Source organism: Notothenia rossii, assembly GCF_949606895.1.
Source record: "Notothenia rossii genome assembly, chromosome: 2".
Classification (NCBI taxonomy): Eukaryota; Metazoa; Chordata; class Actinopteri; order Perciformes; family Nototheniidae; genus Notothenia; species Notothenia rossii.
Window position 1 is genome coordinate 89,890,770 of NC_136904.1, and position 17,462 is coordinate 89,908,231.

General features: G+C 40.5%; 6 protein-coding genes across 7 annotated transcripts in view; 1 reads left to right on the forward strand and 5 right to left on the reverse strand.

Moving 5' to 3' along the window:
• arhgef49 (Rho guanine nucleotide exchange factor 49) overlaps nucleotides 1–17,462 on the forward strand; it is a 145,947-nt gene that overhangs the window by 30,135 nt on the left and 98,350 nt on the right. The gene's annotated exons all lie outside the window — the stretch shown is intronic.
• On the reverse strand, nucleotides 1,539–2,291 carry LOC307028093 (gamma-crystallin M3-like; the record flags this gene model as incomplete). Its single annotated transcript, XM_079662858.1, has 3 exons — nucleotides 1,539–1,814; nucleotides 1,912–2,154; nucleotides 2,259–2,291. 3 exons carry the CDS (start codon nucleotides 2,289–2,291, stop codon nucleotides 1,539–1,541), a joined length of 552 nt encoding a protein of 183 aa, XP_079518984.1.
• Nucleotides 5,693–6,457, reverse strand: LOC307028094 (gamma-crystallin M3-like; the record flags this gene model as incomplete). The annotated part of the gene is made up of 3 exons (XM_079662859.1): nucleotides 5,693–5,980; nucleotides 6,078–6,320; nucleotides 6,425–6,457. 3 exons carry the CDS (start codon nucleotides 6,455–6,457, stop codon nucleotides 5,705–5,707), a joined length of 552 nt encoding a protein of 183 aa, XP_079518985.1. The 3' UTR covers nucleotides 5,693–5,704.
• Nucleotides 8,698–9,829, reverse strand: LOC307028286 (gamma-crystallin M3-like). Its single transcript, XM_079663199.1, has 3 exons — nucleotides 9,431–9,829; nucleotides 9,084–9,326; nucleotides 8,698–8,985 (listed from the first exon to the last, which is right to left on the reverse strand). The coding sequence occupies exons 1-3, from the start codon at nucleotides 9,461–9,463 to the stop codon at nucleotides 8,710–8,712; spliced, it is 552 nt and encodes a 183-aa protein (XP_079519325.1). The 5' UTR covers nucleotides 9,464–9,829; the 3' UTR covers nucleotides 8,698–8,709.
• On the reverse strand, nucleotides 11,720–12,475 carry LOC307028288 (gamma-crystallin M3-like; the record flags this gene model as incomplete). The annotated part of the gene is made up of 3 exons (XM_079663201.1): nucleotides 11,720–11,997; nucleotides 12,096–12,338; nucleotides 12,443–12,475. 3 exons carry the CDS (start codon nucleotides 12,473–12,475, stop codon nucleotides 11,722–11,724), a joined length of 552 nt encoding a protein of 183 aa, XP_079519327.1. The 3' UTR covers nucleotides 11,720–11,721.
• LOC307028289 (gamma-crystallin M3-like) lies at nucleotides 15,869–16,634 on the reverse strand (the record flags this gene model as incomplete). The annotated part of the gene is made up of 3 exons (XM_079663202.1): nucleotides 15,869–16,157; nucleotides 16,255–16,497; nucleotides 16,602–16,634. The coding sequence occupies 3 exons, from the start codon at nucleotides 16,632–16,634 to the stop codon at nucleotides 15,882–15,884; spliced, it is 552 nt and encodes a 183-aa protein (XP_079519328.1). The 3' UTR covers nucleotides 15,869–15,881.

Genomic DNA, 17,462 nt, shown 5'->3' on the forward strand with positions numbered 1-17,462 from the left:
AAAAAAGGCCTAAAAACGCATCTTTTTAGAATAGCCTTTAACTAGATTTTTAAATCCCCCACATTATGCCATGCCGGCATGAATGTCAAAGCTTTTATTATGTTGTTTAAAATGTTTTAAAATTGTTTTTGATTGTTTCTATTGTTTTTGTTGTTTTTGTTTCACCCTTTTTAATTTTGTAGCACTTTGAGTTTTGTTTACGCAAATGAAAAGTGCGCTTATAAATAAAATATATTATTATTTTTAAGATAAATCCAAAACCATGACAAGTTTACTTAATTAGACCCTCCAGAAAAACGCGGGGAAAAAATCCTTGATTATGCGATTAAACATGCGGGGTTTTTATGTGATTTTATGCTGTGAAATTGCGGGAAGTTGCGAAATATGCGGAAAGTTGCGAAATATGCTAAATATGCGGGGGGAAAGAATAACATTTTTTTTAAATATTGGGTTGTTTTATTTATTCTCTCTCACACACAACCTGCCACTAACGTTAAACCCCTTTACTATTCAATTAAACACATTCAATGTTTATTTATTGTAAAAGCAATTGGGCTTTTTTAATCTCACACACACACACACACCCCCCCCCCCACACACACACACACACATACACGCACACACACACACTTCTCCGCCTCATTCCGTTTTCATTTACTCGTTCGTTATCGGACCAGCTTCAATCCTGTAGGCTACTCACCTCGTTTCTTGTAGCCCTCGAAAGGGTTTTGGAGGTTGATGCCTCGCTGAACGTGAGTTGTTTGGCTATCTTGTCCGCAGCAGCAGAAAGCATTTTCGAATGTTTGAATGAATCAAAGTGGGTCGTCCCCGTCGATTTTCTCTTATGCTCCAACACACAGTTGCACGGGGTGCAGAATAGTTTCCCCCCACTTTTTGCCCGGTCTTTAGTAGAAATGTTCGTCGGTAAATGAGATGGATTAGATTTTTTCATCTTGGTGTTTTCTCTATCGTGTGAGCTCCACACGTTCACTCTATACAGTGTTGTTTACATTCTGTGATGCGCGAGCTGATGACGTCACGTCAAGACGAGTCAACTTTTTTTTTTTTAAACTTTGTGTGGAAAAATGCGGGGATTATGCGGCCTTTTGATAAATATGCGGCCTTTTAAAAATCTGCGCCATTTTGCTGATTATGCGGTAAATTCTGCATTCGCAGAATCGCGATTTTCTGGAGGGTCTACTTAATACAAATAATAACTTGGTTTAAAAACGTAATAGTCTCCTTTTTATTTAATTACCCAACGTTTTGTCACATATCATCAACCCAGTTTATGAATCCGTCATCCAATATCAATTTTAAGGCATTCTCTGTTTGTTTCTTTTGTCAATCTTGCAACACATTTCTCATCAGATATAAAACATGTTAGTATCAACATTTTCATTGCTTGTAGTAGCCTACCGTCAAACAAATCGTATTTAATTAATTTCAATTAATAATGTGTGATTTTAACAGTTGGACAATAGGCATGATAAAAGTCACATTCAAGGTACATTTTTTATTTGGCATTCAGTGAACATTTAGCAGGAATCGGTGATACGCCTCATGCTCATGAACCTCTGGCCGCTCATGCCCATGTCTCTAAAGTTCCTGTGCTCTCCGGGCCTCATGTACATCATCTTGCCTCTGAACTGGGGCTGCTCGTACATCAGCCAGTGACCGTCCATCACGTTGCAGGACTGGCACTCGTTCATGCGGTAACGGTCCATGATGTTGTCACAGTCCTCCATCATCTCGTGACTCTGACCACCGAAGTTCTCGTTCTCATAGATCTTCATCCTGAACTGGCCTCTGTGCTGCTTTCGGGAGAATAATTATAAGTTAAAGATTTAATGTAAAGAGTTGTGGGGTGGTCATCAATAGTAGAATCGTCGGTTACAGTTTTATACCCACCATGGGGATCATACGGCAAGACTTGATGTTCTCCCTCATTCCCATCATGCTCATACAGTCGGAGTACTCGCCCCTCCTCATGAAGTACTGGTTACCCATGTAGTTGTTGCGGTCGTAGACCATGAAGCAGCCGCTCTCCACCCTGCAGGACTGGCACCTGCTCAGGTAGGAGGACATGTCAGAGCTGTCATTCATGCACTCATAAGAACGACCCTGGAAGTTCTTCTCCTCGTAGAAGGTGATCTGAAAGAAGGGAATTTTAATGGTTAGAAATAGATAAGCAAGGTACAAAGGGTTATATTGCAAATAGTTATTTCTGCTTATCACAAAAAGGCTTCTGAAAGTACCTTGCCCCTCATGTTCATGCCGGTGTTGCTCATGTTGGCTTTAGATGTGCTGTTGCTGGTGAACTGATATCTACCTGGTGTAACCCTTTCCTTTTATACCTGACTAACGTAAAGAATGGGTAGACCCTCCCCCTCAGGGAACCATCTAACTCAGCAGTTTACCATTGAAGCCAACAGAATGCAGAGGTTTGGTACATTCTTACAGGGATTGGGTACCTTGTAGAGGAGGACAACTGACTCTATGTCTCTCAACATTCTCATAAAGACTAGTTGTTTGCCTTTTTCTGCCAAATATGACACATTTTACTTGTTTCGTGAAGTTGGACAATAGGAATACAGTTCTTTAAACAAAGAGAAGAGGAATTATGAGCGTGCTGCTAGGTGGGACTGCGAAACAAAGGAAAGGTGAGTCATATATTTTAATGTTGTTTTGGCTTTTCAAATCAAGATAGTCGATATCAAGCACAATGCTTCGGAGCAAATTGTTTACATTCTTCTTCTCCTAAGTTTTTCCCATCACCTCATTCACAATAACATCATGGAGGTTTTAAAAGACGGCAAGCTATGATTAGTCAGGGGTCTCTTGGCGGAGACACAGCAATAATTTATTACTATATCATTGCCTTTTTTTAAACAGTGACCATTTGAACAAAAACAAATATTGCGTACTCAGAATGTAAAATAATAATAATAATAAAAATTCGATATATTTATTATAGCGCTTTTCCAGAGCTCAAAGCGCTTTACAAATACACATTACACTCATTTAACGGTCATGTACTGTGGACAATACCCACAGGAGCAAATTCAGGTGAAGTGTCTTGCCCAACGACACAACGGCAGGTTTCGAACTGGTGTTCCCCAATGCCCCCTTGATCTGATGATCAACATACAGCCCACTGCGCCACTACGCCCATCTTCACACCTCGAAGCCATCAAGGCGGTTTACAAGTACACATTACACACATAATAGTGTGGGTGGGTGAGTGGGTGGTACTGTTTTTAGTTTGTTTTTAACTGTGTAATACAGTTAATTATTCAAAATGTTAGAGTTCCTTATTTTTATACTGAAACTTGCACTACTGTTAAAAAATAAATAACAACAAACCTGGAATTATGCATTTGGGACTTTCTTTTTGCTTTTTCTTCTTGTACCGAACCCGTACCGAACCGTGGCCCCAAACCGAGGTACGTACCGAACCGTGAATTCTGTGAACCGTTACACCCCTACGTACAGGGGTTCACTCAATATTTGAAACCCTTAAATACTGAAGCCATACCTTGAGAAATAAAGAGGTGAATTGTAATTGAATCATGTAATAGTCAGAATCGTTTTTATTACAAAGTAGGTTTACACATACGAGGTGTTTGCTTTGGTGCAAATGGTGCATATAAAGACACAGAAAAAAAATACGTAGCAAAATCAAATACAAATAGGACTGTTATTACAGCTATTTAAAAAAAGAATTGTAACACTTTTATAACAAATGTACAACATTAACATATTACAAATACTATATGCTATATTTAAAGTGGAGAGGTGTGCTTATTTAAAAGTTGTGGAGAAGAAATGTACAACATTTTAAAAATAACAAGATGTTGTTCGCATTATGTTATGTGCGTTAATGTAATGCATGATGTTTTTCTGCTGTGGATAAAAGTCAGTTTCAGTGGGGGTCCTGGGCCTTGTTGATGAAGCCAGTAGCAGAGGGGAAGAAACTGTTCTGGTGGAGAGAAGTTTTGGTCCTGATGGGGCGCAGCCCCCTGCCGAGGGGAGCAGGGTCAACAGTTTGCAACAGGTGAACACAATGAGACAATCAGACACAGGAGGGAAAACACAGGAAGGAAGACCAGACAAAGGGAGTACACAATGTCAAAATCAAACCGTAAAATTGCAACATCAAGAACTCACTCTGTGACTTGCGGTGTCCCCCAAGGATCAGTCCTCGGCCCCACCCTTTTCACCATATACATATCCCCCCTTGGTCGTGTCATCAGCCGGCATGGAATATCTTTCCATTGCTATGCTGATGACACACAGCTCTACATCAGAGCAAACCCAACCCCCTCTGCACCTCTGCCATCATCCACAATAACCACATGCGTGGAGGAGATAAAGGTGTGGATGAAGCACAACTTCCTCCAGCTAAACAGCTCCAAGACTGAAGCCATTCTTATTGGCACTCCACATCAGGTCTGTTCATCCGCCATCACCAGCATCACCTTCTCCGGTCAGAACATTCCACTCATCAACGGTTACCAATCTGGGAGTTAAAATGGATCCTCACCTGAACTTTGAGGCCCACATCAAGCAAATATGCAAGACCTCTTTTTACCACCCGAGAAATATTGCGAAACTCCGCCCCACCCTCAGTCTGCCAGATGCTGAAAAACTTGTCCAGTCCACGCCTTTGTCCCCTCCAGGCTGGACTACTGTAACGCACTTCTCATTGGGATTCCTAGCAAGAACATCCAGAAGCTGCAATACATCCAACACACCACTGCTAGGATCCTGATGAGAGTGCGGAAGTACGAACACATCACACAACTGGATCACGGTCTCACTCAGGATTGACTACAAAATGACCCTCTTCACTCATCAGTGCATATATGGAGATGCTCCCTCCTACATCAAGGAATTGCTCACCCCACAAACCTCCACGAGGAACCTCCGTTCAGTAAAGGCAAACCTCCTCATCCCATCAAGGACAAAACTGAAGATCATGGGAGACCGAGCCTTCTGCTCCGCTTTTCCGAGACTGTGGAATGCCCTCCCAAACCAGCTGAGGACCCCACAGACTGTGGAGGCTTTCAAAAAAGGCCTAAAAAGGTATCTTTTTAGAATAGCCTTTAACTAGTTTTTAAATCCCCACATTATGCCATGCCGGCATGAATATCAAAGCTTTTATTATGTTGTTTAAAAAATGTTTAAATTGTTTTTGATTGTTTCTATTGTTTTTGTTGTTTTTGTTTCACCCTTTTTAATTTTGTAGCACTTTGAGTTTTGTTTACGCAAATGAAAAGTGCGCTTATAAATAAAATATATTATTATTATTAACATAAATCCAAAACCATGACAAGTTTACTTAATATAAATAATACCTTGGTTTAAAAACGTAATAATCTCCTTTTTTATTTAATTACCCAACATTTTGTCACATATCATCAACCCAGTTTATTAATCTGTCATCCAATATCAATTTTAGGGCATTCTCTGTTAGTTTCTTTTGTCAATCTTGCCAAACACATTTCTCATCAGATATAAAACATGTTCGGATCAACATTTTCATTGCTTGTAGTAGCCTACCGTCAAACAAATCGTATTTAATTAATTTCAATTAATAATGTGTGATTGTAACAGTTGGACAATAAGCATGACAAAAGTCACATGCAAGGTTAATTTTTTATTTGGCACTTTATAAAGTCAGGAAACATTCAGTGAACATTTAGCAGGAATCGGTGATACGCCTCATGCTCATGAACCTCTGGCCGCTCATGCCCATGTCTCTGAAGTTCCTGTGCTCTCCGGGCCTCATGTACATCATCTTGCCTCTGAACTGGGGCTGCTCGTACATCAGCCAGTGACCGTCCATCACGTTGCAGGACTGGCACTCGTTCATGCGGTAACGGTCCATGATGTTGTCACAGTCCTCCATCATCTCGTGACTCTGACCACCGAAGTTCTCGTTCTCATAGATCTTCATCCTGAACTGGCCTCTGTGCTGCTTTCGGGAGAAGAATTATAAGTTAAAGATTTAATGTAAAGCGTTGTGGGGTGGTCACCCATAGTAGAATCGTCGGTTACAGTTTTATACCCACCATTGGGATCATACGGCAAGACTTGATGTTCTCCCTCATTCCCATCATGCTCATGCAGTCGGAGTACTCGCCCCTCCTCATGAAGTACTGGTTTCCCATGTAGTTGTTGCGGTCGTACACCATGAAGTAGCCGCTCTCCACCCTGCAGGACTGGCACCTGCTCAGGGAGGAGGACATGTCAGAGTTGTCATTCATGCACTCATAAGAACGACCCTGGAAGTTCTTCTCCTCGTAGAAGGTGATCTGAAAGAAGGGAATTTTAATGGTTAGAAATAGATTAACAAGGTACAGAGGGTGATATTGCAAACAGTTATTTCTGCTTATCACAAAAAGGCTTCTGAAAGTACCTTGCCCCTCATGTTCATGCCGGTGTTGCTCATGTTGGCTGTAGATGTGCTGTTGCTGGTGAACTGATATCTACCTCGTGTAACCCTTTCCTTTTATACCTGACTAACGTAAAGAATGGGTAGCCCCTCCCCCTCAGGGAACCATCTAACTCAGCAGTTTACCATTGAAGCCAACAGAATGCAGAGGTTTGGTACATTCTTACAGGGATTGGGTACCTTATAGAGGAGGACAACTGACTCTATGTCTCTCAACATTCTCATAAAGACTAGTTGTTTGCCTTTTTCTGCCAAATATATCACATTTTACTTGTTTCGTGAAGTTGGACAATAGGAATACAGTACTTTAAACAAAGAGAAGAGGAATTATGAGCGTGCTGCTAGGTGGGACTGCGAAACAAAGGAAAGGTCAGTCATATATTTTAATTTTGTTTTGGCTTTTCAAATCAAGATAGTCGATATCAAGCACAATGCTTCTGAGCAAATTGTTTACATTCTTCTTCTCCTAAGTTTTTCCCATCACCTCATTCACAATAACATCATGGAGGTTTTAAAAGACGGCAAGCTATGATTAGTCAGGGGTCTCTTGGCGGAGACACAGCAATAATTTATTACTATATCATTGCGTTTTTTTAAACAGCGACCATTTGAACAAAAAAAAATATTGCGTACTCTGAATGTAAAATAATAACAATAATAATAAAAATTCCATATATTTATTATAGCGCTTTTCCAGAGCTCAAAGCGCTTTACAAATACACATTACACTCATGTACTGTGGACAATGCCCACAGGAGCAAATTCAGGGGAAGTGTCTTGCCCAACAACACAACGGCGGGTTTCGAACTGGTGTTCCCCAATGCCCCCTTGATCTGATGATCAACACACAGCCCACTGCGCCACTACGCCCATCTTCACACCTCGAAGTCATCAAGGCGGTTTACAAGTACACATTACACACATAATAGTGTGTGTGAGTGGGTGGTACTGTTTTTAGTTTGTTTTTAACTGTGTAATACAGTTAATTATTCAAAATGTTAGAGTTCCTTATTTTTATACTGAAACTTGCACTACTGTTAAAAAATAAATAACAACAAACCTGGAATTATGCATTTGGGACTTTTTTTTTGCTTTTTCTTCTTGTACCGAACCCGTACCGAACCGTGACCCCCAAACCGAGGTACGTACCGAACCGTGAATTCTGTGAACCGTTACACCTACGTACAGGGGTTCACTCAATATTTGAAACCCTTAAATACTGAAGCCATACCTTGAGAAATAAAGAAGTGAATTGTAATTGAATTATGTAATAGTCAGAATCGTTTTTATTACAAAGTAGGTTTACACATACGAGGAATTTGCTTTGGTGTAAATGGTGCATATAAAGACACAGAAAAAAGAATACGTAGCAAAATCAAATACAAATAGGACTGTTATTACAGCTATTTAAAAAAAGAATTGTAACACTTTTATAACAAATGTACAACATTAACATATGACAAATAATATATGCTGTATTTAAAGTGGAGAGGTGTGCTGATTTAAAAGAAGCAATATGGAGAAGAAATGTGCAACATTTTAAAAATAACAAGATGTTGTTCGCATTATGTTATGTGCATTAATGTAATGCATAATGTTTTTTTCTGCGGTGGATAAAAGTCAGTTTCAGTGGGGGTCCTGGCCTGGGCCTTGTTGATGAGACCAGTAACAGAGGGGAAGAAACTGTTCTGGTGGAGAGAGGTTTTGGTCCTGATGGGGCGCAGCCTCCTGCCAGAGTGGAGCGGGGGAAACAGTTTGCAACAGGTGAACACAATGAGACAATCAGACACAGGAGGGAAAATACAGGAAGGAAGACCAGACAAAGGGAGTACACAATGTCAAAAATAAAATCGTAAAATTGCAACATAAATCCAAAAACATGACAAGTTTACTTAATACAAATAATACCTTGGTTTAAAAACGTAATAATCTCTTGTTTATTTAATTACCCAAAGTTTTATCCCATATCATCAACCCAGTGTATTCATTCGTTATCCAATATCAATTGTAATACATTCTCTGTTTGTTTTTGTTGTCAATCTTGCAACACATTTCTCATCAGATATAAAACATGTTAGGATCAACATTTTCATTGCTAGTAGTTGCCTACTCTCAAATAAATCTTATAAAATTAATTTCAATTAATAATGTGTGATTTTAACAGTTGGACAATAAGCATGACAAAAGTCACATTCAAGGTTAATTTTTTATTTGGCATTTTATAAATTCAGGAAACATTCAGTGAACATTTAGCAGGAATCGGTGATACGCCTCATGCTCATGAACCTCTGGCCGCTCATGCCCATGTCTCTGAAGTTCCTGTGCTCTCCGGGCCTCATGTACATCATCTTGCCTCTGAACTGGGGCTGCTCGTACATCAGCCAGTGACCGTCCATCACGTTGCAGGACTGGCACTCGTTCATGCGGTAACGGTCCATGATGTTGTCACAGTCCTCCATCATCTCGTGACTCTGACCGCCGAAGTTCTCGTTCTCATAGATCTTCATCCTGAACTGGCCTCTGTGCTGCTTTCGGGAGAAGAATTATAAGTTAAAGATTTAATGTAAAGCGTTGTGGGGTGGTCACCCATAGTAGAATCGTACGATTACAGTTTTATACCCACCATGGGGATCATACGGCAAGACTTGATGTTCTCCCTAATTCCCATCATGCTCATGCAGTCGGAGTACTCGCCCCTCTTCATGAAGTACTGGTTTCCCATGTAGTTGTTGCGGTCGTACACCATGAAGCAGCCGCTCTCCACCCTGCAGGACTGGCACCTGCTCAGGTAGGAGGACATGTCAGAGCTGTCATTCATGCACTCATAAGAACGACCCTGGAAGTTCTTCTCCTCGTAGAAGGTGATCTGAAAGAAGGGAATTTTAATGGTTAGAAATAGATTAGCAAGGTACAGAGGGTGATATTGCAAACAGATATTTCTGCTTATCACAAAAAGACTTCTAAAAGTACCTTGCCCCTCATGTTCATGCCGGTGTTGCTCATGTTGGCTGTAGATGTGCTGTTGCTGGTGAACTGATATCTACCTGGTGTAACCCTTTCCTTTTATACCTGACTAACGTAAAGAATGGGTAGCCCCTCCCCCTCAGGGAACCATCTAACTCAGCAGTTTACCATTGAAGCCAACAGAATGCAGAGGTTTGGTACATGCTTACAGGGATTGGGTACCTTGTAGAGGAGGACAACTGACTCTATGTCTCTCAACATTCTCATAAAGACTAGTTGTTTGCCTTTTTCTGCCAAATATGACACATTTTACTTGTTTCGTGAAGTTGGACAATAGGAATACAGTACTTTAAACAAAGAGAAGAGGAATTATGAGCGTGCTGCTAGGTGGGACTGCGAAACATAGGAAAGGTCAGTCATATATTTTAATTTTGTTTTGGCTTTTCAAATCAAGATAGTCGATATCAAGCACAATGCTTCTGAGCAAATTGTTTACATTCTTCTTCTCCTAAGTTTTTCCCATCACCTCATTCACAATAACATCATGGAGGTTTTAAAAGACGGCAAGCTATGATTAGTCAGGGGTCTCTTGGCGGAGACACAGCAATAATTTATTACTATATCATTGCGTTTTTTTAAACAGCGACCATTTGAACAAAAACAAATATTGCGTACTCTGAATGTAAAATAATAACAATAATAATAAAAATTCCATATATTTATTATAGCGCTTTTCCAGAGCTCAAAGCGCTTTACAAATACACATCACACTCATTTAACAGTCATGTACTGTGGACAATGCCCACAGGAGCAAATTCAGGTGAAGTGTCTTGCCCAACAACACAACGGCGGGTTTCGAACTGGTGTTCCCCAATGCCCCCTTGATCTGATGATCAACACACAGCCCACTGCGCCACTACGCCCATCTTCACACCTCGAAGTCATCAAGGCGGTTTACAAGTACACATTACACACATAATAGTGTGTGTGGGTGGGTGAGTGGGTGGTACTGTTTTTAGTTTGTTTTTAACTGTGTAATACAGTTAATTATTCAAAATGTTAGAGTTCCTTATTTTTATACTGAAACTTGCACTACTGTTAAAAAATAAATAACAACAAACCTGGAATTATGCATTTGGGACTTTTTTTTTGCTTTTTCTTCTTGTACCGAACCCGACCCCAAACCGAGGTACGTACCGAACCGTGAATTCTGTGAACCGTTACACCTACGTACAGGGGTTCACTCAATATTTGAAACCCTTAAATACTGAAGCCATACCTTGAGAAATAAAGAAGTGAATTGTAATTGAATTATGTAATAGTCAGAATCGTTTTTATTACAAAGTAGGTTTACACATACGAGGAATTTGCTGTGGTGTAAGTGGTGCATATAAAGACACAGAAAAAAGAATACGTAGCAAAATCAAATACAAATAGGACTGTTATTACAGCTATTTAAAAAAAGAATTGTAACACTTTTATAACAAATGTACAACATTAACATATGACAAATAATATATGCTGTATTTAAAGTGGAGAGGTGTGCTGATTTAAAAGAAGCAATATGGAGAAGAAATGTGCAACATTTTAAAAATAACAAGATGTTGTTCGCATTATGTTATGTGCATTAATGTAATGCATAATGTTTTTTTCTGCGGTGGATAAAAGTCCGTTTCAGTGGGGGTCCTGGCCTGGGCCTTGTTGATGAGGCCAGTAACAGAGGGGAAGAAACTGTTCTGGTGGAGAGAAGTTTTGGTCCTGATGGGGCGCAGCCTCCTGCCAGAGTGGAGCGGGGGAAACAGTTTGCAACAGGTGAACACAATGAGACAATCAGACACAGGAGGGAAAATACAGGAAGGAAGACCAGACAAAGGGAGTACACAATGTCAAAAATAAAATCGTAAAATTGCAACATAAATCCAAAAACATGACAAGTTTACTTAATACAAATAATACCTTGGTTTAAAAACGTAATAATCTCTTTTTTATTTAATTACCCAACGTTTTATCCCATATCATCAACCCAGTGTATTCATCCGTTATCCAATATCAATTGTAATACATTCTCTGTTTGTTTTTGTTGTCAATCTTGCAACACATTTCTCATCAGATATAAAACATGTTAGGATCAACATTTTCATTGCTAATAGTTGCCTACTCTCAAATAAATCTTATAAAATTAATTTCAATTAATAATGTGTGATTTTAACAGTTGGACAATAAGCATGACAAAAGTCACATTCAAGGTTAATTATTTATTTGGCACTTTATAAAGTCAGGAAACATTCAGTGAACATTTAGCAGGAATCGGTGATACGCCTCATGCTCATGAACCTCTGGCCGCTCATGCCCATGTCTCTGAAGTTCCTGTGCTCTCCGGGCCTCATGTACATCATCTTGCCTCTGAACTGGGGCTGCTCGTACATCAGCCAGTGACCGTCCATCACGTTGCAGGACTGGCACTCGTTCATGCGGTAACGGTCCATGATGTTGTCACAGTCCTCCATCATCTCGTGACTCTGACCACCGAAGTTCTCGTTCTCATAGATCTTCATCCTGAACTGGCCTCTGTGCTGCTTTCGGGAGAAGAATTATAATTTAAAGATTTAATGTAAAGCGTTGTGGGGTGGTCACCCATAGTAGAATCGTACGATTACAGTTTTATACCCACCATGGGGATCATACGGCAAGACTTGATGTTCTCCCTCATTCCCATCATGCTCATGCAGTCGGAGTACTCGCCCCTCCTCATGAAGTACTGGTTACCCATGTAGTTGTTGCGGTCGTACACCATGAAGCAGCCGCTCTCCACCCTGCAGGACTGGCACCTGCTCAGGTTGGAGGTCATGTCAGAGCTGTCATTCATGCACTCATAAGAACGACCCTGGAAGTTCTTCTCCTCGTAGAAGGTGATCTGAAAGAAGGGAATTTTAATGGTTAGAAATAGATTAGCAAGGTACAGAGGGTGATATTGCAAACAGATATTTCTGCTTATCACAAAAAGACTTCTGAAAGTACCTTGCCCCTCATGTTCATGCCGGTGTTGCTCATGTTGGCTGTAGATGTGCTGTTGCTGGTGAACTGATATCTACCTGGTGTAACCCTTTCCTTTTATACCTGACTAACGTAAAGAATGGGTAGCCCCTCCCCCTCCGGGAACCATCTTACTCAGCAGTTTACCATTGAAGCCAACAGAATGCAGAGGTTTGGTACATTCTTACAGGGATTGGCTACCAGAGGAGGACAACTGACTCTATGTCTCTCAACATTCTCATAAAGACTAGTTGTTTGCCTTTTTCTGCCAAATATGACACATTTTACTTGTTTCGTGAAGTTGGACAATAGGAATACAGTACTTTAAACAAAGAGAAGAGGAATTAAGAGCGTGCTGCTAGGTGGGACTGCGAAACAAAGGAAAGGTCAGTCATATATTTTAATGTTGTTTTGGCTTTTCAAATCAAGATAGTCGATATCAAGCACAATGCTTCGGAGCAAATTGTTTACATTCTTCTTCTAACTTTTTCCCATCACCTCATTCACAATAACATCATGGAGGTTTTAAAAGACGGCAAGCTATGATTAGTCAGGGGTCTCTTGGCGGAGACACGGCAATAATTTATTACTATATCATTGCCTTTTTTTAAACAGCGACCATTTGAACAAAAACAAATATTATGTACTCTGAATGTAAAATAATAATAATAATAATAATAATTCCATATATTTATTATAGCGCTTTTCCAGAGCTTAAAGCGCTTTACAAATACACATCACACTCATTTAACAGTCATGTACTGTGGACAATACCCACAGGAGCAAGTTCAGGTGAAGTGTCTTGCCCAACAACACAACGGCGGGGTTCGAACTGGTGTTCCCCAATGCCCCCTTGATCTGATGATGAACACACAGCCCACTGCGCCACTACGCCCATCTTCACACCTCGAAGTCATCAAGGCGGTTTACACATTACACACATAATAGTGTGTGTGGGTGGGCGAGTGGGTGGTACAGTTTTTGTTTTGTTTTTAACTGTGTAATACAGTTAATTATTCAAAATGTTAGAGTTCCTTATTTTTATACTGAAACTTGCACTACTGTTAAAAAATAAATAACAACAAACCTGGAATTATGCATTTGGGACTTTTTTTTTGCTTTTTCTTCTTGTACCGAACCCGACCCCAAACCGAGCTACGTACCGAACCGTGAATTCTGTGAACCGTTACATCCCTACGTACAGGGGTTCACTCAATATTTGAAACCCTTAAATACTGAAGCCATACCTTGAGAAATAAAGAGGTGAATTGTAATTGAATTATGTAATAGTCAGAATCGTTTTTATTACAAAGTAGGTTTACACATACGAGGTATTTGCTTTTGTGCAAATGGTGCATACAAAGACACAGAAAAAACAATACGTAGCAAAATCAAATACAAATAGGACTGTTATTACAGCTATTTCAAAAAAGAATTGTAACACTTTTATAACAAAATGTACAACATTAACATATGACAAATAATATATGCTGTATTTAAAGTGGAGAGGTGTGCTGATTTAAAAGTTGTGGAGAAGAAATGTACAACATTTTAAAAATAACAAGATGTTGTTCGCATTATGTTTTTTACTTTAATGTAATGCATGATGTTTTTCTGCTGTGGATAAAAGTCAGTTTCAGTGGGGGTCCTGGGCCTTGTTGATGAGGCCAGTAGCAGAGGGGAAGAAACTGTTCTGGTGGAGAGAGGTTTTGGTCCTGATGGGGCGCAGCCCCCTGCCAGAGGGGAGCAGGGTCAACAGTTTGCAACAGGTGAACACAAGGAGACAATCAGACACAGGAGGGAAAACACAGGAAGGAAGACCAGACAAAGGGAGTACACAATGTCAAAATAAAACCGTAAAATTGCAACATCAAGAACTCACTCTGTGACTTGCGGTGTCCCCCAAGGATCAGTCCTCGGCCCCACCCTTTTCACCATATACATATTCCCCCTTGGTCGTGTCATCAGCCGGCATGGAATATCTTTCCATTGCTATGCTGATGACACACAGCTCTACATCAGAGCAAACCCAACCCCCTCTGCACCTCTGCCATCATCCACAATAACCACATGCCTGGAGGAGATAAAGGTGTGGATGAAGCACAACTTCCTCCAGCTAAACAGCTCCAAGACTGAAGCCATTCTTATTGGCACTCCACATCAGGTCCGTTCATCCGCCATCACCAGCATCAACTTCTTCGGTCAGAACATTCCACTCATCAACGGTTACCAATCTGGGAGTTAAAATGGATCCTCACCTGAACTTTGAGGCCCACATCAAGCAAATATGCAAGACCTCTTTTTACCACCCGAGAAATATTGCAAAACTCCGCCCCACACTCAGTCTGCCAGATGCTGAAAAACGTGTCCAGTCCACGCCTTTGTCTCCTCCAGGCTGGACTACTGTAACGCACTTCTCATTGGGATTCCTAGCAAGAACATCCAGAAGCTGCAATACATCCACTGCTAGGATCCTGATGAGAGTGCGGAAGTACGAACACATCACACCCATCCTCAAATCACTGCACTGGCTCCCGGTCTCACTCAGGATTGACTACAAAATTACCCTCTTCACTCATCAGTGCATATATGGAGATGCTCCCTCCTACATCAAGGAATTGCTCACCCCACAAACCTCCACGAGGAACCTCCGTTCAGTAAAGGCAAACCTCCTCATCCCACCAAGGACAAAACTGAAGACCATGGGAGACCGAGCCTTCTGCTCCGCTGCTCCGAGACTGTGGAATGTCCTCCCAAACCAGCTGAGGACCCCACAGACTGTGGAGGCTTTCAAAAAAGGCCTAAAAACGCATCTTTTTAGAATAGCCTTTAACTAGATTTTTAAATCCCCCACATTATGCCATGCCGGCATGAATGTCAAAGCTTTTATTATGTTGTTTTAATTGTTTTTAAATTGTTTTTAATTGTTTCTATTGTTTTTGTTGTTTTTGTTTCACCCGATTTAAATTTGTAGCACTTTGAGTTTTGTTTACGCAAATGAAAAGTGCGCTTATAAATAAAATGTATTATTATTATTAACATAAATCCAAAACCATGACAAGTTTAATTAATACAAATAATACCTTGGTTTAAAAACGTAATAATATCCTTTTTATTTAATTACCCAACGTTTTGTCACATATCATCAACCCAGTTTATTAATCTGTCATCCAATATCAATTTTAAGGCATTCTCTGTTTGTTTCTTTTGTCAATCTTGCAACACATTTCTCATCAGATATAAAAAATGTTAGTATCAACATTTTCATTGCTTGTAGTAGCCTACCGTCAAACAAATCGTATTTAATTAATTTCAATTAATAATGTGTGATTGTAACAGTTGGACAATAAGCATGACAAAAGTCACATGCAAGGTTAATTTTTTATTTGGCACTTTATAAAGTCAGGAAACATTCAGTGAACATTTAGCAGGAATCGGTGATACGCCTCATGCTCATGAACCTCTGGCCGCTCATGCCCATGTCTCTGAAGTTCCTGTGCTCTCCGGGCCTCATGTACATCATCTTGCCTCTGAACTGGGGCTGCTCGTACATCAGCCAGTGACCGTCCATCACGTTGCAGGACTGGCACTCGTTCATGCGGTAACGGTCCATGATGTTGTCACAGTCCTCCATCATCTCGTGACTCTGACCACCGAAGTTCTCGTTCTCATAGATCTTCATCCTGAACTGGCCTCTGTGCTGCTTTCGGGAGAATAATTATAAGTTAAAGATTTAATGTAAAGAGTTGTGGGGTGGTCACCCATAGTAGAATCGTCGGTTACAGTTTTATACCCACCATGGGGATCATACGGCAAGACTTGATGTTCTCCCTCATTCCCATCATGCTCATGCAGTCGGAGTACTCGCCCCTCCTCATGAAGTACTGGTTTCCCATGTAGTTGTTGCGGTCGTACACCATGAAGCTGCCGCTCTCCACCCTGCAGGACTGGCACCTGCTCAGGGAGGAGGACATGTCAGAGTTGTCATTCATGCACTCATAAGAACGACCCTGGAAGTTCTTCTCCTCGTAGAAGGTGATCTGAAAGAAGGGAATTTGAATGGTTAGAAATAGATTAGCAAGGTACAGAGGGTGATATTGCAAACAGATATTTCTGCTTATCACAAAAAGACTTCTGAAAGTACCTTGCCCCTCATGTTCATGCCGGTGTTGCTCATGTTGGCTGTAGATGTGATGTTGCTGGTGAACTGATATCTACCTCGTGTAACCCTTTCCTTTTATACCTGACTAACGTAAAGAATGGGTAGCCCCTCCCCCTCAGGGAACCATCTAACTCAGCAGTTTACCATTGAAGCCAACAGAATGCAGAGGTTTGGTACATTCTTACAGGGATTGGGTACCTTGTAGAGGAGGACAACTGACTCTATGTCTCTCAATATTCTCATAAAGACTAGTTGTTTGCCTTTTTCTACCAAATATATCACATTTTACTTGTTTTGTGAAGTTGGACAATAGGAATACAGTACTTTAAACAAAGAGAAGAGGAATTATGAGCGTGCTGCTAGGTGGGACTGCGAAACAAAGGAAAGGTCAGTCATATATTTTAATTTTGTTTTGGCTTTTCAAATCAAGATAGTCGATATCAAGCACAATGCTTCTGAGCAAATTGTTTACATTCTTCTTCTCCTAAGTTTTTCCCATCACCTCATTCACAATAACATCATGGAGGTTTTAAAAGACGGCAAGCTATGATTAGTCAGGGGTCTCTTGGCGGAGACACAGCAATAATTTATTACTATATCATTGCCTTTTTTTAAACAGCGACCATTTGAACAAAAAAAAATATTGCGTACTCTGAATGTAAAATAATAATAATAATAATAAAAATTCCATATATTTATTATAGCGCTTTTCCAGAGCTCAAAGCGCTTTACAAATACACATTACACTCATTTAACGGTCATGTACTGTGGACAATACCCACAGGAGCAAGTTCAGGTGAAGTGTCTTGCCCAACAACACAACGGCGGGTTTCTAACTGGTGT